A 24959-nucleotide genomic window follows, 5' to 3' on the forward strand; every position below is an offset into this window, starting at 1 on the left:
TACCCTGTCAGATAATTTTAAAATCTGTGTCATATAAGAAGCTGGTTCTGTTGATTACTTTGTCTCTTGGTAATGTTTTGTTTTTCTTACCTTTTCCTAAGCTTTGTAAATTTTTCTGCTGAAAATTGGATACCTTGTGTAGGACAGTCGACTGAGGTAAATAGTTTTTATGCCTGGTTATACGCACACCTTTCCTTCTGCTGGGACTTTAATGTGGGGGATTTGAGTTAATAGTTAGAAGCTGGGCTGGGTTTGAGGTTTGTTGTTTCTGTGGTTAACCCTCATTACACCACAGACTTCAAATTCCTCTAACAATATCTTATTTTTAGATTGGGGGCTGGTTTGCCAAAGCATTTTCTCAGTGGCTCTAGGTCTTCCCTTTGCATAGCACCTCAGAGAGGGTCAATCTCCAGCAGTATTCCAGTTACCTGTTACAGGAAGTTGGCTGGGCAGAAGACACCTCTGTCCTATTGCTCTGACAAAGTCTCAGCCTTCGGCTGCACTGTCCCTGAACCTGGGGTATTTGGCCTTCTTAAGTACTCCTGCCGGACCCCCAGCTATAGTCCTAGGCTCAAATATAGTCCTGCCCCTTCCTCAGATACAAAAATTTCCCTAGTGCCCCAAGGAGATTAGTATTCCAAGCAAATTAAACCTCTTATTCCCTAGAGGAGGCAAGCAAGAGTTAGTGCCCCTCCCGTGTTGGCTGCTATTACCCTTCCTCAGGCCTGTACCTTTGACCTCTCTTTCTCAAGATTCTCATCCATCTTTTTTGTGTATACCTGTTGTGGCCCATGAAGAGGTTTGTGAACTTTGCTGCCCCCTTGGGCTCCATACTTGGCCTCCATCAATTTGATACTTATTCTAGTTGAAATATGATTAATAGCTTCTGACTGCTTCTGCCCTTGTCTCTCCTTAGATTTGGGGCTAGTTGGTTGCCCTCTGACCTCACTTCTATGGGTTCAACAAAAGCCATGAACGTAGAGTTTGACTGGCATTTTTTCTTTTTTTAATTGAAAGGGTGGGCACAATGCTCTTTCTGACTCTCTAGATTCCTGACCAGAATTCAAAAGTCTTTATTATTATAAATTTGAAATTACTTTGTAATTTTTATGTCTTCCTTTTCTCTGCTTTTTCCTCCTTTATTGCTTTTTATTGGCTTTTGTTTTTCTTTCTCTCTTCTAGTGTGACTTTCATAATTTATTTTATATTAGTGTATATTACTTGAAAAATACTGAAAATGCTTACTTGACTAAACAAAGACTAAAGTTAGTAATTATCTCTGTCTTCCTTCCAAACTGTAGTAAGGGCCTTAGATGAACTTCATGTGCTCTTCTTCCATCTTCAGATCTTACATTTTACTGTTATTGTATATCTTTTTTTATACATCCAAATTACTAGACGTTATTGTTGTTTTATGGGGTCTGTGCTCATTTGGATTTGTCTACCTATTTTACCTTTTTTTTTTCTCTCTATTCTTTTATTTAAGTTTCTTTCCAGTTTCACTCATGTAATTATACTCTCACTTTCTGAAAATAAATATGCTTTCTCTCACTCTTGTGTAAAAGTTTAGCTGAGCATACTATTGGAGGATGAAATTTATTTTTTTAAGCACTACATATTTTTCCTGATGATATGTCTGCCAGATATTTCACTTTCCCTCTTCACAGACTCAGATTTTACCTTGATTTGCCTCTTCTTTTCTTTAGCATTCTAAGCTTTGTTACATTCTCTCTTGGTGAGGATTTTATTTGTCCTGTTTGGGACTAGTTGTGTTTCCTAAACTTCATTTGGGTTTATATGTAGTTTCTTTTTTTTTTTTTTTCAGTTGTAAAAAACTCTCAACTATTATCATCTCTTAGATCAGCAATTTTCAGCTGGTGTGCTGCAAGAATTTTTAAAACATGCAATACCTGACTATTTAGTCAGGGTCATTGACCTCTTTTCCCTTAGGTCAGGGGTGGGAAACCTTTTTTCTGCCAACAGCCATTTGGATATTTATAATATCATTCGAAGGCCATACAAAATTATCAACTTAAAAATTAGCCTGCTAAATGGGAAATATCTGTAAAACTATTAACAATAAAACATATATTTTTAAAAAGCCTGCTATATTTGGCCAAACATTTAATTAACTCCCCCCTAATGACCTGGCAGGGCTAAAGCAAAGGATTTTGCTGGCCTTATATGGCCCGTGGGCCAGTTGTTCCCCAACCCTGCCTTAGGTTGTCAAATAAAAAAAGGACAACAGCCAACACAACAGTAGCCACCCTATCTGAATGAATCAAAATTATATCTATTTTGTTGTCAGATTGGCAAAAATATAATATCTTTTGGGTGTGCCGGGAGAGAAAAAAGGTTGAAAATTGCTGTCTTAGGCCATCATTTCTCACCTCCTTTTTTTTTTCTTCTATTTTATCCTGCAACCCCTACTAGGCAGGTTTTTTGTGTTTTTTTTTTTTTGTACTTTCTTATTCTCTTTTCTATGTCTGATTTCTGAGACACTAATTGTTTCTTCAATATATTTAATCTAACCTTTAATTGGATTTTTAATATCAGTGGCTATATTAATTTTAGAAATTGTACTTGGTTATTTTTTTTAATTTGTCAAATTTTATTGACAGTGACTTGTGCTTTGCTTTTGCTTCCTTTTTTATGTCCAATAATTTTGAACATAAATTATTTTATATAAAGTCCCTGTGATTTTATGATATAGAGTTCTCAGTAATCTCTTCTTGCTATTTTTTTATCTACTGTTTCTCATTCATAGGCAGTTTTTGGGTTTTATGTGTGTTTTGTCATTCTGGGTCATGGAATTGTAATCAGGGTGCAGGAGGAGTTTTATCTGTGGGAATTCTTTGCAGCTTATCTTGAAGGTATGTTCCTCTGAAGTATAGTTATTTGTTTTAATGGTAGAAGGCAAGGCAGTAGAAAGAGGTGGTGGAACATTTTGAATACAGTACTGAGAGTTTAACTACAATTTTGTACACAGACAGTATTTGTTGAAAATGAAAAGGAAGAGAGTAATATAGAGGCATTACTTAGAAAGGTGGCATTTCTTCTGTGAGACAGAAAGATAAGTAAAAATGAAGATGAAGAAACCCGGAAGTGGTAAAAAATGTTGGAGCTTAAATCTATTATATAATCTAGATTTTTTTGTTAAAAGTAGAGGCAGGGTCGATTTCAGAATAGATACAATAATAGCAACAATTGAGCATTTATTAAGTATCTTAAATTTCAGGCATTGTGTGAGATTCCTTTCATAAACTTTTCTCATATAATTCTCACAACACAGCCTTGAAAGGCAAGTGGTAATATCTATGCTTATACCAGTGTACTGAAATTTGATGGGATTAGATAACTTGACCAAGGCTGAAGAACTGTTAAATGAGGAGCCAGATTTTACTTGTTTTTGGTTATGAAAATTCCTATTGTTGCTTTCAGGCCCCTGAAATATTAGAATATTTTGAGGTTGAATAGAATAATTTGAGGTTGAGAAAATTCAGGCTGGTTTAAGCCTGAATGGAAAAATTATCTCCAGTCACTTGATTCAAGTTCTGTGGGGTTTTTTTTAGCATGTCCTATAATTAAATACACAAAGCAGCTAGTGTTTGAGTTCTTACTATATATTAAGCTAGTTACATGTATTATCTCAATTAATTCTGAAGAAAATCAAATGAGAAATAGGTAGTATTTTTTAAATTTTTTTTAATTTATTTTAGAGAGAGGAAGGAATAGAAAGAGAGAAAAAGAGAGACAGGAAAATATCGATGTGAGAGAGAAACATCAACCCATTGCCTCCTCAATGTGCTCCAACTAGGGACTGAACCCACAACCTAGGTATCTGCCCTGACTGGGAATCTAACCTGCGACCTCTCGGTGTATGGGATGATGCTCCAACCAACTAAGCCACAGAGGCCAGGATAGTAGTATTTTTATATACCCTTTCAAGTGAGGAAACTGAGACTCAGAAATATTAACTAGTTAGCTTAATCACCAAATAGTAAGCCAGAATTCAAAATCAGTCCATGCTCCATGAAAGTAGACTGTTCTGTGCATTGGAGGAATGTAGACATGCACATGGAACATTTTGTGACATCAGGTTTACGTCCAGTAAATGGTGATGGCATCTTCAATTGGTCTGTGCTTTATTTGGAGAATTGGAAAGAAGAGCTAAATTCATCCTCATCCTGTATCTACCCACTTTGTACTACATTGCCTATTTCAGAAATTAATACCTTCAAGTTTTGTGTGACCATCCTTATAGTTTATAGGTATTTATTATATAATGGTAAATTGAGCTAGAATGGGAGTTTCTAATTATGGACCTTATGTATTCATTTAGATAATTTGATTTTAAAGCAGTTTTATAAATCTTTTACTTTTTTTAGTTTTTAAGTATTTGTTGAATAAAATCAACCTATAAGTAATATACCAACATTTTTTATAATGTTGTATAAGCATGAAATGGGTAGGTAGAAATTTGTGAGTTTTTTCAGGCCTTTTATCTGTATAATCTGAGTATTTGTATTTTTTATTATTAGAACCAGATCAATAGTAACCATCTTCGAAGAGCAGAACAAGAGGTGATCAGTCTACAGGAGAAGGTGCAGTATCTTTCTGCGCAGAACAAAGGACTGCTTACTCAATTAAGTGAAGCAAAACGCAAACAAGCAGAGATTGAATGCAAGGTAAACATATCAAGTAGCTAGTTGTTTTTGTCAATATAAAAATTCCTTTTTTGTTTTATCTCGTTATTGATTACATCATCTTTAAACCAAGTAAAGCCATAAGAAACTAGTTTAATTTTCCAGTTTTTCTGATCTTGGTTTGGTGGTTGCTTTCAGACCAGGGCAGGGCATCTTGCTCTGAGGTGGATTTCAGGCAGGAAACCTTGTTTTCAACCACTTGGTTAAGTGCCAGTGCATGAAATTAAGTTTACTAAGGGGTTAAAACTGGTATCTGTCTGCAACATTTCTTTTGACCTGTAGCCCTTTAAAACCAAAGCTTTTAAGGTCTCAACCAAGAAGATAGGTAATTTATAGAGGTTAGGGCAGCTCTGCCTTGATAGGTACTTTATTAGTGGGCAGTGAATGTATTCACATGTTTTCTGGATAGAGTAGAGAGCAAAAGAAATGGGTGTGTGCCAATGGGTTGGGTAAACTGTGTCCATTTCTCATTACTTTAATAAGTTTTTCTATTTTTGTGTGAAGTGTTTGAATTCATAAAGCATGTAAAAGCATTAGAATGCAAGTACGTTTTTTTCCTGAAATAAGTTTATAGTATAGCAGTGGTGAAAGAAAGAGGAGATGGGAAGTGTGTGTGAAATAAAGAGATGACTGTGGTCTAAGCATTAGAATGGATTGCTGAGGACAAGTTATGGGATTTAAAAAACAAACTAGATATCCATCTTTCCATGGTGAGATAGTAGGAATGATGCCCTTTAAAGATTCCAGTCCTATTATTCTATGATAAGAAATAAGACTTTCAATGGCACATATAAAGCTGTAATTCCATCAACTTGTTCTGGTGTCATTAAAAACCAAGAGTGAAGCTTGAGTGGTTTATCAGTGTCACTGAAATCCAGAGATGAAATTACATCCTAATTAATATGCATGGCTGTTACAATTTACACTGACAGAAATCTGTAGGCAGTACTGAAATTTGTACTAATTTCAGAGGAGTCCCTCTTGAAGGATATGACTAGACTAATTTAGAAATAAAATGATGTGGCATGAGTTTATATCAACTTGATTTGCTATACTAATATTTTACTGAGTGTTTATTATGCTATATTGTCTCTGCTGACTCATTTTTATTAAAGAACTAAATGTAATGTTTTTAATTATTGCTGTAAGTTTTTGTTAAAGCATGTTGATAAAACTGTTAATTGGATTTAATATTGCTCCTCAAATGCCTTACCACCTTTTAATCAAAGTAAAGTGTTCTTTGGAAATAAATATTTGGGGAGTTTGCTGATGAATATAATTTTCTTTGAATTTATCTAAGCAATAGGCTCAGATTTGGAATTTTAGAGAATTTAAGAACTCTTTTGAGATTTAAAAAATTTTTAATTGTTCATTAATACCTCTGTGAAGTATGTATGTTACAGATGCTGACTCTGATATTTCCCCTGCGTTTAAGCTGTATATTGATTTATTTAATCTTTTATAATGCCTTTTGCCTATTTCAAGAATGACTAGTGTGTTATTTGTCTCTCTAGCACCTAGTACATTCTGATTAAGTGTATTTTACCTTGTTATGTTGGAACAATTCAGGAACAAACCTATCTTTCAAGGAAGCCTGTCCTTCAATTATATAAATCTGATTCATTTTCATTTAGTTTTATATAATTATAGTTTATTATTTGTTGATAAACAATAGTAAAGTTAATTTAATTTTTATTTATTTAAAATGTCAGGGTGCTATTTTAATATTAATATTAATATTATTTTCCCTCTGTAACTGAATTTGAATGTTCCCAATTTAAGATGAGATAGTACAAGTTTGTGATCCCCAATATGAAAATCCCGATCACTATAAAACCCAAAGGTTTTTTTTCATAAATTTTACACAAATTCATTTGGAAGCAAGACCTGATTTGAATTGAAATATGATCATTTATCATTTGTATTTATCCCAGTTGGTGTGGGTATTTGTACTTCACTGCCTCATTGTGTTGAGCATTGAGTATACTGTTTCATATGGATACCGCCTCAGCTCCTACTGGATAATACTGGTTTATACACTGTATTACTTTTGTAAAATCTAAAAAAATCTGAAATTTCATAGCACACCTTGTCCCTAAGAGTTCAGTAATGGGATTGTGGGATTTTCTACATAAATAAGAATTTGAAGATTATAGGAAGATTTTAGGTTCTCTAGTTCTACATATATTGACAAAACATATATTAATTTATATACAAACTTGTAAAATTGTGTAATAAATAATGTTAAGTAAGGAAAGTCAGTCAAGGTATTTTACTATGATTATAATACTAATATTATAACACCCTTCTATCTCATTCTCTTCCTGACCCTACCACATACCTCTTCTTTCATTCCCCCCCTCCCCCAGGTTTATTATTATAAGTCCTTATAGAGTTTCTTTTTGGCAGATACTGTGAAGTAAATGTTCATACTTTTTCTTGTCCTCACTCTTTTACATGAAAGTTAGCATACTATATATTCTGCTTTTGCTTTGTTTTTCTGTTCATATGTTTTCTAGAGTTATAAATACCAGTTCTTGAAGAGTCTTCTCATTATTGATGGGCACATGGGTTGTTCCCAGTGTTTTACTACTATAAACAGAGTACCAGGTGTACCGGTTAATCATGCACATTTTTTTCAATAGATGGAGTTACACATATGTTGATATATATGCAATTTGATATGTATGCTATTTTGTTGTATTGACAGCAAGCTTCAAAACTTCATATGTCAAATTTTCTGAAGGTGTTAACATCATAGATATTTTTACGCTTAAAAAATGTCGAATTTCGTGCCAAAAATAAGAGCATTTGCGGGAAGTTTTAATTCATTATTTCGAAGAAAAGTGCTGCTGAAAGTTATCATATACTTTGGGAAGCTGATGGTGAACATACTTCATCTCAAGATACTTGTGAACGCTGGTTTAAATGCTTTAAAAGTGACGATTTCGGTGTGAAAGACAAATAACGTCCAGGTCAACCGAAAAAGTTTGAAGACCAACAATTACAAGCATTATTGGATGAAGATGCGTGTCAAACTCAAAAACAACTTGCAGAAAGATTAAACATTGCTCAGCAAACAATTTTCGATCATTTACAAGCAATGGGAAAGATTTTAAAGGAAGGAAAATGGGTGCCACATCAACTGAACGAAAGACAAATGGAAAACTGAAAAGTCATCAGTAAAATGTTGCTTCAATGGCACGAAAGAAAGTCTTTTTTGCATCGAATTGTGACTGACGATGAAAAGTGGATTTATTTTGAGAATCCTAAACGCACAAAATCAGGGGTTGATCCAGGTCAACCATCAACATCGACTGCAAGGCCAAATTGCTTCAGAAAGAAGACAATGCTTTGCGTTTGGTGGGATCAGGAAGGTGTGGTGGTATATTATGAGCTTCTAAAACCAGGTGAAACCTTTAATACTGATCGCTACTGACAACAAATAATCAATTTGAACCATGCTTTGGTCGTGAAACGACCAGAATATGCCAGAAGACACGGCAAAGTAATTTTGCTTCATGATGACGCACCATCACACACTGCAAAACCAGTTAAAGACACATTAAAAGATCTTGCCTGGGAAGTATTAACCCACCCACCGTATTCACCAGACCTTGCTCCTTTAGAATACCACTTGTTTCGATCGATGGCACACGCATTTTCTGAGCAGCACTTCAAAACGTATGAAGAAGTGGAAAATTGGGTCTCTGAGTGGTTTGCCTCAAAACAAGAAAAGTTCTATTGGGACAGTATCCACAAATTACCTAAAGATGGGGGAAATGTGTAGCTAGCAATGGACATTACTTTGAATAAACCACTTTTGATGTTTCTCTTGAAATTATCATGTTTTCTTTGATTACAAAATCCGCATTATTAACCAGTACAACTGGTATAGTGAATAACCTTATAACATACATAATTTCAGATGTATAGAAATGTATCTACACATTCTTATAGGATAAATTCCTGTAAATGTTATTGTTTGGTGAATGGGTAAATGCATTTGTTCTTTTCATAGATTTTGTCAAAGTACCCTCATTTTGTACTTTGACCAGCAGGGCATTATGGTACCTGTTTCTTCGTCATGTTACTTACAAAGTGTCTAGGCAAATATTTTCTTTTTAAATAGATGTAATTTACATATTCTAGGACAGTGATTCTCAAATTGGTTTGTGAGGAGGTGAGATTATGAGGCTTCAGAGAATGATGTCATCTACTTATGTATTTGAGAATTAAGTCAAATATTTGGCTGTCTTCTGTCAGTTACTCTTATAGGCACTGAGGATACAGTGAAGAAGGTGGGCATAATGTTTAGTGAGATAATAAGTAAAAATTGGTAAGATCATTACTAATGATATACACTGGACTGGGAGTTAAGAGGAAGTGGTCATTAAGATGCAGTGCTAGAAGGTGGTATGAGAAGTGGGACCTAAAGAGTAGGAAAGAATCAGTCTTGTGAAGAGCCAGCACAAGATCCCTGCATGAATAGGGTCACAGAGTTCAAAAGCAGGAAAGAACTTGGTTGCTGAGTCTTGTACATAACGAAAAGCTTAATGAGATGAAGCCAGGGAGATAGGCTGTGACTCTACTTCTTACACGTAAATTTTTATACTCATGGCAACGAGTTTGGGTTTTGCTCTGTGGGAGGCTAGTGAAACATTTTAAGTAGGAAAGCAATATATGATATGTTTTCTGTTTTACTGTATTTGCTTCAGATTTTTTTACTTTTTAAAAAAAGTCGTAAAAAAGTGTTTATTGACTTAACCCTTTGCACTCGCTTGCTTTTTTCTCGAGCTGCTACTGATGCTAACCGTGTCGAGTCACACTCGACATCCGAGTGCAAAAGGTTAAGAGAGAGAGAAACAACATAAGAATCATTGATTGGCTGTCTCCTGCACACCCCATACTGGGGATCATGCCCAAAATCCGGACTTGTGCCCTGACCTTCTAGTTCATGGGTCAGTGCTCAACCACTGAGCCACACTGGCTGAGATATTTTTACTCTTGATTTTAAAATAATTTTATGTTTAAAGAAACGTGGCAAAGATAGTGCGGAGAATTTCCATAGACCCTTTAATCAGCTTGTCCTGATGTTAACATCTTACATAACCATGGTACATTTATTGATTCTAAGAAATGAAAGTTGATACAATGTTAGTCCTAGACTACAGATTTTATCAGATTTTCCCGTCATGTCTCAGTTTCCTCTAATCTGTGACAGCACGGATATTGTAGAATATGGTTTTAGAGTTTTTTCTTTGTGACATTTTGAAGTGGTGGGGTAAATATTATGCAGAATTGTGATACAATCTAATTTTTATTATTTGTAGTACAATGTAAATATTTATTAACACTTATTCTTCAGAAAGAATATAATTTTTAAAACGTTATATACTAACATTGTTAGTATTCATATCTTTGTTATTCTGTTGTTCTGGTTAAGGGTTTGAAAGTTCTTAATGTTCTTTCATAAAAAACTTTCAGTCACCAATAATTTTAATAAATTTAATTATGTAAATTTTAATTTAAATATTTTGAGCAATATTAATTTATATGAATGATATTTCTTAATATTTAAAGATGGGATGCTATCCTATATTTTCATTTCATATCAAGTTTAGGAGATAATGGCTTTTTCTCATTTGATGGGCTTATTTGTTATTTTCTAAATTTTAAGATAGGTTACAGTGTTTCTGTTTCCGTATTAATTTATCTTTAGCTTGGTTAATTATATGGTTTATTATTGGCTTGTTGTGTTTGCCACCCTAGAACAAGGAAGAGGTGATGGCCGTGAGACTGCGGGAAGCAGATAGCATAGCTGCTGTGGCTGAACTGCAGCAGCACATCGCTGAGCTTGAAATCCAGGTACCATATGGACATAATAAAATACACATACAAACAGTGCAATCATTCTCTCTCCCTCTGTGCCTGAACAATTATATCTTCATCCTGAAAATGACTGTGATTCTGTTTTCAGCACTTACTCATTTCTAAGTCCATTCTTTTTATTGTTGTATGTGTATAGTTCTGTGACATTAAGTACATTCACATTGTTGTGCAGCTAATCTCCAGAACTCTTCATCTTGCAAACCTAAAACTCTATACCTATTAAACAACTCCCCATTCTCCTCTTTCCCAACCCTTGGGAACCACACATTCTACTTTCTGTCTCTGAATTTGACTATTTTAGGTACCTCATATAAATATAGTCATGCAGTGTGTCTTTTTGTGACTGGCTTATTGCACTTAGCATAATGTTATTAAGGTTGATCCATGTGGTGGTATGTGTCAGAATTTCATTTTTAAGGCTGAATAATATTCCATTGTGTGTGTGTGCCACATTTTGTTTATCCATTGATGAATACTTGAGTTGCTTCCAGATTTTGGCTATTGTGAATAATGCTGCTATGAACCTGGTGTACAAATATCTGTTAGAGTCCTTCCTTTCAATTCCACCTGTAAGTGGAATTGCTGGATCCTGTGGCAATTCTGTGTTTAAGTTTTGAGAAGTTGTTACATTATATTTCACAGCAGCTGCAGCATTTTACATTCCCACCAGCAATGCACAAGGGTCTCGATTTCCTCACATCCTCACCAACATGTATTAATTTTGTTTTCTTTTTTCAATACCAGCCATCCTAATGAGTGTGTCTGGTATCTCACTGTGGTTTTAATTCGCATTTCCTTAATGATTATTAATATTGAGCATCTTTCATGTGCTTATTTGTCTTTTGTGTATCTTCTTTAGAGAAGTGTCTATTCATGTCTTTGCCCATCTTTTAATGAGGTTGTTCTTGTGTTTTAGAAGTTCCTTATAGTGTCAATCCCTTATCAGATATGTGGTTTACAAACATTTTCTCCCATTTCATGGGTTGCCTTTTCACACTTATTTTCCTTTGATGTACAAAAGTTTTTTGTGGTTTTTTTTTTTTTTTTGAAGTCCAGCTTACGGGGTTTTCTTTTGTTGCCTGTGCTCCAAGTCCATTTGTGAATGATAATGATCACATTTCTATATTGTCAAAGCTGTTTTCAAAAGAAAATTCAAAGCTTTAAAAATAACTGTTTTGTTATTTCTTCTTATACAATACTAGAGGCCTGGTGCATGAATTTGTGCACGGGTGGGGTCTGTACGGCCCACCCTGATTGGGGCCGATTGGGTCGGGCTGACTGGGGGGAGGGACCAGGGGTGGGACCAGCCATGGGGGAAGGGCCACTGGTTGGTGGGCCGGCCCCATCCCCTTGTCGAACTCCCAGTGGAGGGGACAATTTGCATATTAGCCTTTTATTACATAGGACTAGGGGCCCAGTGCACGAGATTTGTGCACTGGGGAGAGGGGAGGGCCCTCAGCCCGGCCTGAGCCCTCTTGCAGTCTGGAACCCTCGGGGGATGTCCAACATCCCTCTCTCAGTCCGGACTCTTGCAGTCCGGGACCCCTCGCTCCTTACCGCCCGCCTGTAGCAGAGGCGGGAGAGGCTCCAGCCACCGCCGCTGCACTTGCCAGCCGTGAGCCTGGCTTCTAGCTGAGCGGTGCTCCTCCTGTGCAAGTGCACTTGCCACCAGGGGACAGCTCCTGCATTGAGTGTCTGCCCCTTGGTGGTCAGTGCACATCATAGCGACCAGTCATTCCGCCATTCAGTCGATTTGCATATTATGCTTTTATTATATAGGATAAGGCCGTGGTCGGCAAACTGCGGCTCATGAGCCACATGCGGCTCTTTGGCCCCTTGATTTTGGCTCTTTCACAAAATACCATGGCCTGGGCGAGTCTATATTGAAGAAGTGGCACTAGAAGAAGTTTAAGTTTTAAAAATTTGGCTCTCAAAAGAAATGTCAATCGTTGTACTGTTGATATTTGGCTCTGTTGACTAATGAGTTTGCCGACCACTGGGATAAGGTAATACGTACATTTCCAATATAGGCAAAGTATTATGCTTAAAATCTTATTTCTCTCACAGTTTTTTATTTTGGTCTGTTCCAGGCTATAAATACAGTTTTCTCTGCAAATCTAGAATTTTCTTCCCACCTGAAAAATAATTTTGTCCTTAAATTTCACTTGAAATTCAGTTAATTTCTGCCCTAGCCAGTTTGGCTTAGTGGATAGACCATCAGCTGCAGACCAAAGGGTTCCGGGTTCAATTCTGGTCAAGGGCATGTACCTTGATTGCAGGCTCCTCCCTGGCCCAGACCCTGATTGGGACATGTAGGATGCAACCAATTGATGTGTTCTAAGACTTACATATTATAACCTCATCTTTTGATCTGGGTCAAAAGTAATCACAACACATTATGATTTGTATAAGTTTATTAAAAGGTATTTTTTATGTCCTGTTGATATTACCCATAAAGTAGCACATATTCAGAAAAACTTAAGGCATGCATAATATATTTATAATCAGCTATTTACGTTGCTATCATATGCAATTCTAGTTTAATATGTACTTTTCTAACATCAAGAAAATTATAAAATTTTTATACATCAGTCACAAAATATCAAGATTTAAATCACTCTTTTTATTGATTCTGAATTACTTATTAAAATGAAGAACTTGGTATAATGCATGTTTTATTTAAAATGAAATATAACATTTCATTTTTGAAAAATATAAACGAAAATGCATGAAATTTTTACTATCAATAGCAGTATGTTAGCATCAAATGGCACTTGATTAAGTGATCACTGGAATTCTGATGGCCAGATTCATTGGTATTTTTTCAGTGTTTATCTTGCTTGATCATATCTCATTTGTCATTGTTGACCTCTTATCCTCTTTACATTGTCTCCTCCCTTGGCTTTCCTAACAACACTCACTTTTGACTTTCTTCATTCATTCTAAACTGTTGTTTTCAGTCTTCTCTATCAGTTCTGAATCTTTGTATTCTTCCAAAATCCGAGTTTTGGGTGTTTTAAAAACTGTATTCAAATGAAAAGTCTCACCTACATGGCTTCCGGAGCAATCTTTACAAGTGATTCGTAATATGTGTCCATCCCTAGCATGTGCTACTTTATGAGGGATATTATCAACAGAACATAAAGGATACCTTTTAATAAACTTACTAGAGGCTCATTGCAGGAAGATTCCTGCAAGAATAGGGCTTCCTCGGGCCTATTCCTGCAAGAATAGGGCTTCCTGCGGCTGTCTCTGCTGCCCTGCCTGCTTCCCTCCCTTCTCCGCTGCCCTGCCTGCTTCCCTCCCTTATCCACCGCCCTGCTTGCTTCTCCACAGCTTCACTCCCTTCTGCAGCACTTGGCTTCCTTCTACTCAGTCTTTAGTCTTTGCTCTGCGCCTGGATATGCAAATTAACTGCCATCTTGATTGGGTTAATTTGCATACTCGCTCCTGATTGGCTTGTGGGCATAGTGGAGGCATGGTCAATTTGCATGTTTCTCTTTTATTAGATAGGGTATAAATCAAAACATGTTGTGATTACTTTTGACCAATAATAGTTAAACCTTTTAAAAATTATTAGCACAATAATACAGAGTTCATAAAGCAAAATTATAATCCTACTAGAGTCCCGGCGCACAAAATTCTAAACTGATGGCCTGTGATCAGGGCCATCTTCCTTGGCTGCCGGCAGCCGGCCCAGCCACCCACCACCACCCACCCCCGGTTCCCTGTTCGCCATTGGGCAATTGGAGCCTGCCAGCCGGGGGGAGGGACTGAGAGGTCGGCCATTCCTGCCCACTCACCGGCCCCACCCCTGTTGCACGTCATCCTCTGTGTGTGGGGTGACTGGTGGGTCTGGGGCCTTGGCTTGGCGCTACCCACATCCTCCACTACCCACCCTCAGTTCCCCGTTTGCCGTCTGGCATTCGGAGCCTGCCGGCCGGGGGGAGGGACCAAGAGATTGGCCGTTCCCGCCCACTCACCAGCCCCACCCCCGTTGCATGTCATCCTCTGTGTGTGGGGCGACCGGCGGGGCAAGGGCCTTGGCCTGGCGCCGCCCGAGTCCCCCACCACCCACTCCTGGTTCCCTGTTTGCCATCTGACAATCAGAGCCTGCCGGCCGGGAGGAAAGACCAAGAGGTGGTCAATGTGCCTCATAGCAATTGGTCGAGCAGTCGTTCTGGTCATTTCACCATTCGGTCGATTTGTATATTACTCTTTTATATATATAGATATAATAAATGCCTAATATGCTAAGTGTCCCATCGGCCGTTCAACCAATCAAAGTGTAATATGCGAATGATATGCTAAGGCCACTCAACTGCTCGCTATGATGTGCACTGACCACCAGGGGTCAGACAGTCAGCTGGTTGACCAGTCGCTATGACGTGCACTGACCACCAGGGGACAGTCGCTCTGACCAGTAGGTTAACTTGCTCCTGGAGTCTGGCCGATCAGGACTGAGTGAGACAGGCCAGACACGCCCTGGAGCCCTCCCGCTCTCCCTCCCCAGCTGGCCAACCTCCCACTTCCCTCTCTGGCCCCGATCATGCACCGGGAGGGGGGCGTCCCTGGGCCTGGCCTGTACCCTCTTGCAATCCAGGACCCCTCGGGGGATGTCAGAGAGCCGGTTTCAGCCCGATCCTGCAGGCCAGGCCAAGGGACCCCACTGGTACACGAATTTGTGCACTGGGCCTCTAGTATGTATATAAAAACTTTATCCATATGACCACTATAGAAAATATTGCCTTTACTCCATAGTCTACCCAATCACAACCTGTTCCCTTATCATGAATTTTATGGTAATCCTAAAATTTATGGTGATTACCATAGAACTCCTTATAGTTGTGTCATCTTTGTATGCATCTCGGATCCACACAGTTTAGTTTTCCCAGTTTCTGAATTTTGTATAGTCATTAAATATTTTCATTTTTGTCTCTTATTCCTTGTTCAACATTATGAGTCATCATTTTTATTGTCATACATATTCTATTTTATGAATATATCACAATGTATTTGTCCATTCTAATATTAGTGGTCATTTAGGACTTTCCAGATTGGCACTATTCTGAACAGTGCTGTGATTATGAGCAATCCTGTGCACTATACTAACCACCTGTACACGAGTTCCTCCAGCATGTATACCAAGGTGCGGAATGGCTGGGTCAGAGGGCATGGAGATATTCAACTTTATTTTCTAAAATGCACCAGATTAGACTCCCAACAGAATCATATGAAAGTTCTTGTTGTTCCATATCCTCCCCCAATACTTGGTAGTGTCAGATGTTTCGATTTCTGCCAGTTTGGTGGGTATGCAGTGATATTTCATCATGGTTTTAATTTCCATTGACCTGGTACTAACAGTTTTGGCCATTTGGATTTCCTCTTTTGTCAAGTACCTGTTAGTCTTTTGTGTATATTTTTCTGTTGGGTTGTCTTTTTCTCATGGATTTCTAGTTCTTAATTGAGGCTATATTTTGCAAATTTGTACTCTCTTACTCTACGACTTGTCTTTTGTTGTTAGTGTTTTTAAATTTATTGTGTCTTTTAATGAATAGACCAATAGTCATTGTTGCTGTTGTTGTTTTTTAATATGTTTTTAGGGAGAGGAGGGGAGACGAGGGAAGAGGAGGGGAAAGGAGAGGAAGGGAGGGGAAGGGAGGGGAGGGGAGGGGAGAGAGAAAGAGAAACACCAATGATAGAGAATCATTGATGGCTGCCCTGACCAGGAATCGAACTGTGACCTCCTGGTTAATGGGTGGATGCTCAACCACTGAGCCACACCAGCCAGGCTATAGACCAATAGTTTTAATGGATAATGGACAGCTCCATCTGGAAATTGTAGACACTTCAAATTCACATGTTTAAAATCAAATGTATTCCTATTTCCAACTAAAATTGTTTTCTTCTTTTGTTTCTCAAGGCTTGATCAGTGGGATCATGTATTATTGAATTATTCAACTTAATAGGAATTTCACTTATGCTTTTCTTATCCTCTACCATATATACCAGGGCTGTTATATAGAGTGTGCAAATTTTCAACTTTACCTGATAATACCCAATTATTTTACCAAGTGCTTGTGCTAGTTAACATTTTTATCAACACTTTACCCCCTCACCTACTCTAGTAGATTTGCCTTCAAATAAAATTTTTGAAGAGCATGCAGAGCCCTCCTGTTGCTCATAGGGAAGGACACACCACTTAAAAAAAAAATCTCACCCAAGGATATGTTTATTGATGAGAGAGAGAGAGAGAGAGAGAGAGAGAGAGAGAGAGAGAGAGAGAGTAAACATCAGTGTGAGAAAAACATTGGTCAGTTGCCTCTCATATGCACACCAACTGGGGATTGAACCCGAAACCTAGGTATGTGCCCTGACCAGAAATAGAACCCAAAACCTTTTGGTGTACAGGGTGATGTTCCAACCATTTGAGCCACCCAGCCAAAGCTTCAAAAAATCTTAATAATTCATACAGATTAAAGTGTCTTGCCCAACTCTTCAGTTCCTTCAAAAGAGAAAAGACCTGAGTAAATGTAAAACTAAATCAAAGGTAATTTTAATGATTTCAGAAACATTTAAAAAATCTTCCTTAGCCTTTCTATATCTATCTCTGCCATTCCCTTAATTCATCTGCCTTCACAACTGACTAGTAACTTCCTGTCCAGTTTCCTTTTCTCCACCCTCGGCTCTTCCACAAAACTACCAGTTATCTTTCTAAAACATAAAACTTTTATTGACTGCCTTTTACCTACCAAATCACATCAAAGCTCCTCAGCATAAAATGGTTACCTTTTCATTATTAACCAACCTGCATTTCTAGCTTCATCTCTCACCATTACCTCCCCATCCTTCCTCCCCACCCCCTACACACATATACTCTCTTTTCAAAATTTCACATTCCTTCAGAATTCTGTACCATTCTACACATACTTTTATCAGTAGGTCACTACTTGTTAGGAAGGATTAAGAGAATTCAGACTCAGCCTAAATGCATTTATTATTATACAGAAGAAATTACTGAGCCTGGGCCCTTCTTTGAAATGTCATCGGAGAGAATTTAAATCTGAAAATTCAGGTATATTTATTGTTGGTGTTAATGGCTTTAATTACATGTAGATATTGGCAATTATCTTTTAAAGGAGAAAAATTGCTATCTCTTTGTAAATTGCTGTATTTTTCTGTGCCCCCTAGTCGTCTGCTTTTGAGGTACTTTTGCTTACTGAATTTTCCTTGGTTAGCTTGCTATTAACACACTTAGTAAATGTGTTTTCAGTAAACATCTTAATGATTCAACTTTTACTCATTTATTTACTTACTACATGCAGATTAAGACCCATAAATAGAGCTTTTGTTAAAACCTGAAACTCCTTTTTCAGTTCCAAGAATAATACATTTTAGGTTCTTCTTAGTCAAGGAAATATCTTATATTACTTTCAACTTCCACTAGGGGGAGAACTCCACTTAGTCAAACATTTTTATACTTCAAATCTCTTCAGACCAACTCTTTCAATTACTGTTACTCTTTTATGAATAAAATGTTTCAAACTCTTCACTTAGTAAATTACATTATTATATAAGCTGTTATTTAGTATAATCAAAGACTGCTTTTTAATGTAGTTATGAAAATTATACTTTTGTAAATGTCATTAGATTAAGAAATACTTATTTTTGTAAATACTACCATTATATAGTAGATATACTTATGAGGCTGAAATTTATTAAATTTATTTTAAAAGATTCTTTAGTCAACTTGACACTTTTATGATTTAAAGTTCATAATCTCCCACATATAATTGTTCTGAGATAACTACATCTGTAATATACTTAATATCCTCTACCATAATTCTCCCCCTCCTTTTTTGAGGAGGTATTTTATATTAGGGTTTCACAATGAATTTGACCTTTCTAAGTGTAGCGGCTTTAAAATTTTGGCATTTCCCTAGAACTGTTTGTAAAAGTTATCACCTACGGTATGTTTCTTCCTTCTCAACATGAATGGCGCTTATTGATGGATTTTAGTCACCATTCTATAGTAGTTATTTGGGTTGAACTGTAAGGTTCCAGTGTATATCATTTCAATATTTTGTGACAATTCAGAGTTACAATTCTGAATTTTAAATACTGTATAATCCTCTCACTTCATTCAGGTCTCCATTATTTTCTTAAATAAAGCTCCTTTGGCCAAATTTCTGTGTAAAATAATATTCCTATCCTAATCACTATATTCTCATGCTGCTATATATTTCTTCAGAACAATTTTTTGCCATAAATGATACATTTTTGTTTTTATGCACATTCTCCACCAAAATGGAACTCCACGAGCAAGGAATTTTTACCTGCCTTATTAAATTTCTGTGTTTTTCTGTGCTTGGTTTAGAATGCCTGTTACATAGCTATCACTCAGATATTTGTATTTGAAGAAATTAAATGAATACAATCATTCACTCACCTGCTGTTGTTTCTACAATAAGTGATTTTTAATGTATATAATTTGAGTATTCAGATGTTTAAAATTCAGACGTTATCCTATATTCACACACGTATCAATTTGTATACATCCTTTTATCAGTAGGTCACTACTTGTTAGAAAGGATTAAGAGAATTCAGACTCAGCCTAGATGCATTTATTATTATACAGAAGAAATTACTGAGCCTGGGCCCTTCTTTGAAATGTCATCGGAGAGAATTTAAATCTGAAAATTCAGGTATATTTATTGTTGGTGTTAATGGCTTTAGTTACATGTAGATAATGGCAGTTATCTTTTAAAGGAGAAATTTATTTTTTTTCTTGCTCTCTGCACATGTACTTTACAAGATAATTTGCTGGATGAATGCCTCAGACTAATGGAATTTCTTTAAGTAGCCTGCAGAGATAAATATAATATACCCTGATTGGAATAAAAAACTTCATTATCATTAGGAACAAGAGGCCTTTAGAATTCTAAATGACTCTGTGGTCACAACTTTTTGTCTTCTTAAAATTCCTAGAGATTTTGAAGTCAATCCTCTTATTAACTATCTCTTTGACAAGTTAACTTATTTTTTATTTACTCATTCAAAACTGAGGATCCTAAAGTTACCTGCCTTAGAGTTGTTGGGATTAAACGAGAAAGCATGTGTAAAGTGTCCTTCCTTAACTAGTCTCCAGAAAAACAGCTCAGAGAGTACCCAATATTAAAAAAAGCACATTCAGCTTTGTAGGGGATTCCAAAAATTACAACCAAACTGGAAAGTGCAGAAAGTATTTGCGTTTCCCTTAAAGTGTCTTTATCCACCACAGATAATGAATTTATCCCTTTGCAAGAATTGTGTATAGCTTCAAATTAAGAATTGCTTTGACTTTTTGGTTTTTCCTAAAATGTATACTTTAGTGAGCTTATTTCTGTCCACTGTAAGCCCTATTATTTAACTTACCCTTTATTATGTATCTTATATTTTGGGGAACATAGACTTTATTACTTGTAACTTTAATTCTCCCAGGATACTAATAATAAAAGTAGTAATAGTATCATTGATTGCTTTTGGGGAACGTCCAGCCCACAGGTTGTCTAAGGCCCTGGAATTCATCTGGTCTGTCCCTGCCAAAGCATTAGGGGTGAGTTAATTAAACGTTTGACCAAATAAAGCGGGCTAATTTTTAAGTTGATAATTTAGTATGGCCTGCAATAATGTTATATATATATATCCAAATGGCTCTTGGCAGACAAAAAAGTACCCCACCCCTGGCAGTATTAGTCACTTAAGTATATATTCTCTTATTTAGTCTTCACAACAACCACGTGGCCCTGGCTAGTTGTTCAGTGGTTAGAGCACCGGCCCAAGGACCAAAGGGTCACAGGTTTGATTCCTGGTCAAGGGCACTTACCTGGGTTGCAGGTTCTCCGGCCCTAGTATGGGCGCCTGCAGCAGGCAATCAGTCTATGTGTCTCTCTCCCGTAGATGTTTTTCTCTCTCTCTCCCCTTCTTCCTCCCTTCCACTCTCTCTCTCTCGAAATCAATGGAAAAAATATCCTCGGGTGAGGAGTAAAAAAAAAGCTAACAAAAAACAACCATATGACAAAATAGGTATTGTTAATATCTCCATTTTATAGTTGAGGAAACTAAGACATAGAGACGATTTTAAAATGAGATTTTGTTGTTTTTATGAGAAACCTACTCTGTAACTTAAATTCTGGGATTAAAATGAAATGTTTTTCTTTAATACTAAAAGTACTGTCATGGTAGTTTTATGAATTTTCTTAATAGCAGATCAAGTGCCTCCTATAACTCTGCTTATAACATAGTTTCTACCAGTTCACTGTGCATCGTTTAAAATCTTTTAGTAGCTTCCCATGGCTTTCACAACAAAGTTCAAATTCTGGCTCTCCTCACAAGACCTTTTCTGCTGATTCTTGCCTCATTTTGTACTTTTCTCAGCATATGCCTGTACTTGAGTCACAATAAATTAGTTAAGAATCCTTCCAGTCTGTCATCTGATTCACTCTTTGTTTTTCTTCTCTTCTCCTTTGAACTTATTTCAGAAAGGTGACTTGCTGTGATGTGTCTTCCCTGATGATGCCAACTCAGCCAATTTTGTTGTCTCTGCTCCTCTAACACTGTTATAGACCTTTCTTATACCATCTCATACTATTTTTTAAAATATATTTTTATTGATTTGAGAGAGGGAAGGAAGAGGGAGAGAGAGACAGAAACATTGATGAGAGAGAATCATCATCCGGGGATCGAGCCTGCAACCTTGGCATGTGCCCTGATCGGGAATCAAACCAGTGCCCTTCTCATGCATGGGCCAGTGCTCAACCACTGAGTCACAACAGCCAGGCCATCTCATGTTTTTTTAATCATTCTCATTTAAAACCCACATGTGAAGAAGATTAAATTACGAATTTAAATGAAGTAGTCGTTTCAAATCAACAAATATTTGTGGAGTATCTACTATGTGCCTGTCCCTATTCTAAACACTTTAGAAGAACTAGTGAACAAAACACAAAAATCCCTGTCCTCATCAAGCTTATGGTAGAGGGAAAAGTCAGATGAATAAAATAAATGAACCATATGTAGTATGTAATTTAGAAGATGATGAATGCAATAGAGAAAAAAAATGTAGGAAAGGGAGAAGGTTGAGGTGTTGATGCTATTTTAAATGTCAGAAAGGGCTCATTAGAACCTGATATAGACAAAGATTTGAAGCAGGTAAGACATGCAGATCTGCCGAAACCGGTTTGGCTCGGTGGATAGAGCGTAGGCCTGCGGACTGAAGGGTCCCAGGTTCGATTCCGGTCAAGGGCATGTACCTTGGTTGCGGGCACACCCCCAATGGGGGGTGTGCAGGAGGCAGCTGATCGATGTTTCTCTCTCATTGATGTTTCTAACTCTCTATCCCTCTCCCTTCCTCTCTGTAAAAAAATCAATAAAATATATTAAAAAAAAAAAAGACATGCAGATCTGGGGGAAGAAATCCCTGATAAGGGAGGGAATACTTAAGGCAAAGGGTCTAAGGCCAAAGAGTGTCTGAAGAGAGTCCCTGGGTGGAGTTAGAGGGGAAGTAGAGGAAGTCTGAGAGGTAAATAGGGCAGATTATGTAGGGCCCAAGAATTTAGGCCTTTCTCTGAGTAAGATGGAAAGTCATTGGAGGGTTTTAAGCTATGAGTGATCGGTCAGATGACATTTAACCTATTAAAAAGATTGAATTGATTCAGAAAACAACATTCAATAGAACTCTCTACTTTCCAGATGGTGGAACAAAACACAGAAAAGTTAATTTTGCTCAGTTAATTGAAGAAAATAGATGGGAATCGAACCTAAGCCTTCTGATATTTAACCTGTAATTGAGTTTATGTTTTGGTTATTATAAAGATAAATATAATAATTTGTCATGACCATATTAAAAGCTTCTGTGGGCTAAGCACATCTGTGAAATTAATTCTGCTTTGTTATAAGTAACGGAAAGGTTTTTATTTAAAACAGTTTAGTTCTACTCAAATCAAACTTTTTGTTCTTTTCCTAGTACCCAGTCACATTTACCCACTTTGGTTAGTTTGCCCAGCAGATAACCTCTTAGGATGCCTCAGATGGGCAATACCCCAACCACTCTTGGCTTAAAAACACCCACTCAAAATTCTGTTCTGACATAAAGTGAGGGGGTTAGGTTTAAATCAGTGTGCCCAGATCAGTGTGCAGTTTTGACACAATTGGAGAGGAAATGATAAAATCTTCACTATTGAACTTTAAAAGTATATATTTTAATAACATTACATTACCATGACATTACTAAGTGATGGAGTTTATCAGAAAACTTTGTGATCAATTCATGCTTTCCAACTTCCTGAGTTATTTGTTAGTTTCACGACAGGTGGTAGTTTTTATGCCAATTTGGCTAACAAACTTTCTAGGGGAAAATTTTTTTCCCCCTTGAAGCACAGTGTTTTCTGTTTTAAGCAACTTGATTATTAAAATACTTTTCATTTTTCTTTTTTTAAAATTAAATCTTTATTGTTCAGATTATTACAGTTGTTCCTCTTTTTTCCCCCCCATAGCTCCCCTCCACCCGGTTCCCACCACACCCCCTGCCTTTACCCCCCCCCCCCAACTGTCCTCATCCATACGTGTATGATTTTTGTCCAAATTCTTCCCGCACCCCCACACCTCTTTCCCCCCCGAGAATGATCAGTCCACTCCCTTTCTATGCCCCTGATTCTATTATATTACCATATTATTCTGTTCATCAGATTTTTTATTCACTTGATTTTTAGATTCACTTGTTGATAGATATGTATTTGTTGTTCATAATTTTTATCTTTACCTTTTTCTTCTTCTTCCTCTTCTTAAAGAATACCTTTCAGCATTTCATATAATACTGGTTTGGTGGTGATGAACTCCTTTAGCTTTTTCTTATCTGTGAAGCTCTTTATCTGCCCTTCAATTCTGAATGATAGCTTTGCTGGGTAGAGTAATCTTGGTTGTAGGTTCTTGCTATTCATCACTTTGAATATTTCTTGCCACTCCCTTCTGGCCTGCATAGTTTCTGTTGAGAAATCAGCTGACAGTCGTATGGGTATTCCCTTGTAACTAACTATTTTTCTCTTGCTGCTTTTAATATTCTCTCTTTGTCTTTTGCTCTTGGCATTTTAATTATGATGTGTCTTGGTGTGGTCCTCTTTGGATTTCTTTTGTTTGGGGTTCTCTGCGCTTCCTGGACTTGTAAGTCTATTTCTTTCACCAGGTGGGGGAAGTTTTCTGTCATCATTTCTTCAAATAGGTTTTGAGTATCTTGCTCTCTCTCTTCTTCTGGCACCCCCATAATTCGGATGTTGGTACGCTTGAAGTTGTCCCAGAGGCTCCTTACACTATCTTCATATTTCTGGTTTCTTTTTTCTTTTTGCTTTTCCGGTTGGGTGTTTTTTGCTTCTTTGTATTTCAAATCATTGACTTGATTCTTGCGATCCTCTAGTCTGCTGTTGGATCTCTGTATAATATTTTTTATTTCAGTCAGTGTATGCTTAATTTCTAGTTGGTCTTTTTTCATCCTTGAGGGTCTCGCTAAATTTATCGGCCTTTTCTAGAAAATTCTTGAAAAACCTTATAACCGTGATTTTGAACTCTATATCCAGTCATTTGCTTTCCTCCATTCCTTTCATTTGTGACCTGTTTCTTTGTCTCTGCATTTTGGCTGCTTCCCTGAGTTGATAGAGTGGCTTTGTTTGCTAGGTGTCCTATAGGGCCCAGAGGCTGTAGGGCCCAGTGGCTCAGCCTCCCTAGTTACCTGAGGTACACCCCTTTGTGGGCTGTGTGCACAGTCTTGTTGTAGTTAAGCCTTGATTATTATTGGTATCACTGGGAGGAATTGACCTCCAGGCCAGTTGGCTGTGAGGATCAGCTGTGTCCACGCTGGGAGAACGTCTGTGCTGGAGACACCCTTATGAGGCAAGACTTGCTTCAGTGGGGCTTTGGTGCTCACTGAGTCTGCCCCCTGAGTGTGTCCCTTATGGATCTGAGGAGTTGTAATCTGGATGGTCCCACTCTGACCCCTGGGTACACTGGCTCTTGGATCTCCAAGGAGGTGCTAATTTAGCCTCTGCCTGAGGCCATCCAGCAGGAGCTACAGAGAGATCTGCAGATTCCTCTTCTTTGTTTGAGTTTTGAAGGTGCCCAGATGAGGCCCAGCTGTGAAGCAATGCAAGCTGCTATGGGGTCTTGGGCCTTCTTTTGCATGTTCTGACTCAGCTACAGTTTGTTAGGTAAGTTTAGATTTCAAAGGACTAGACCATTCATATGAAAAGCCTCTGCTCACAGCTTGCATGGAGCGGAGTCTCAGGGTGGAGCAAACAGCAATGGCTTCCCATCAGCCCTGCCCTAAGAGGCCCC

General features: G+C 37.4%; 1 protein-coding gene across 5 annotated transcripts in view; it reads left to right on the plus strand.

Annotated features, from left to right (window-relative positions):
- The window catches only part of EVI5 (ecotropic viral integration site 5), a 185273-nt gene that overhangs the window by 112535 nt on the left and 47779 nt on the right, over positions 1-24959 (plus strand). For all 5 annotated transcript variants that reach the window (XM_079776026.1, XM_079776024.1, XM_079776027.1 and 2 more), the window contains 2 exons: positions 4542-4688; positions 10479-10574. In XM_079776026.1, coding sequence (XP_079632152.1) covers positions 4542-4688; positions 10479-10574 — 243 coding nt within the window. The remainder of the gene's footprint in view (positions 1-4541; positions 4689-10478; positions 10575-24959) is intronic.

Source organism: Cnephaeus nilssonii (genome assembly GCF_951640355.1).
Source record: "Cnephaeus nilssonii genome assembly, chromosome: 7".
NCBI classification, from domain to species: domain Eukaryota; kingdom Metazoa; phylum Chordata; class Mammalia; order Chiroptera; family Vespertilionidae; genus Cnephaeus; species Cnephaeus nilssonii.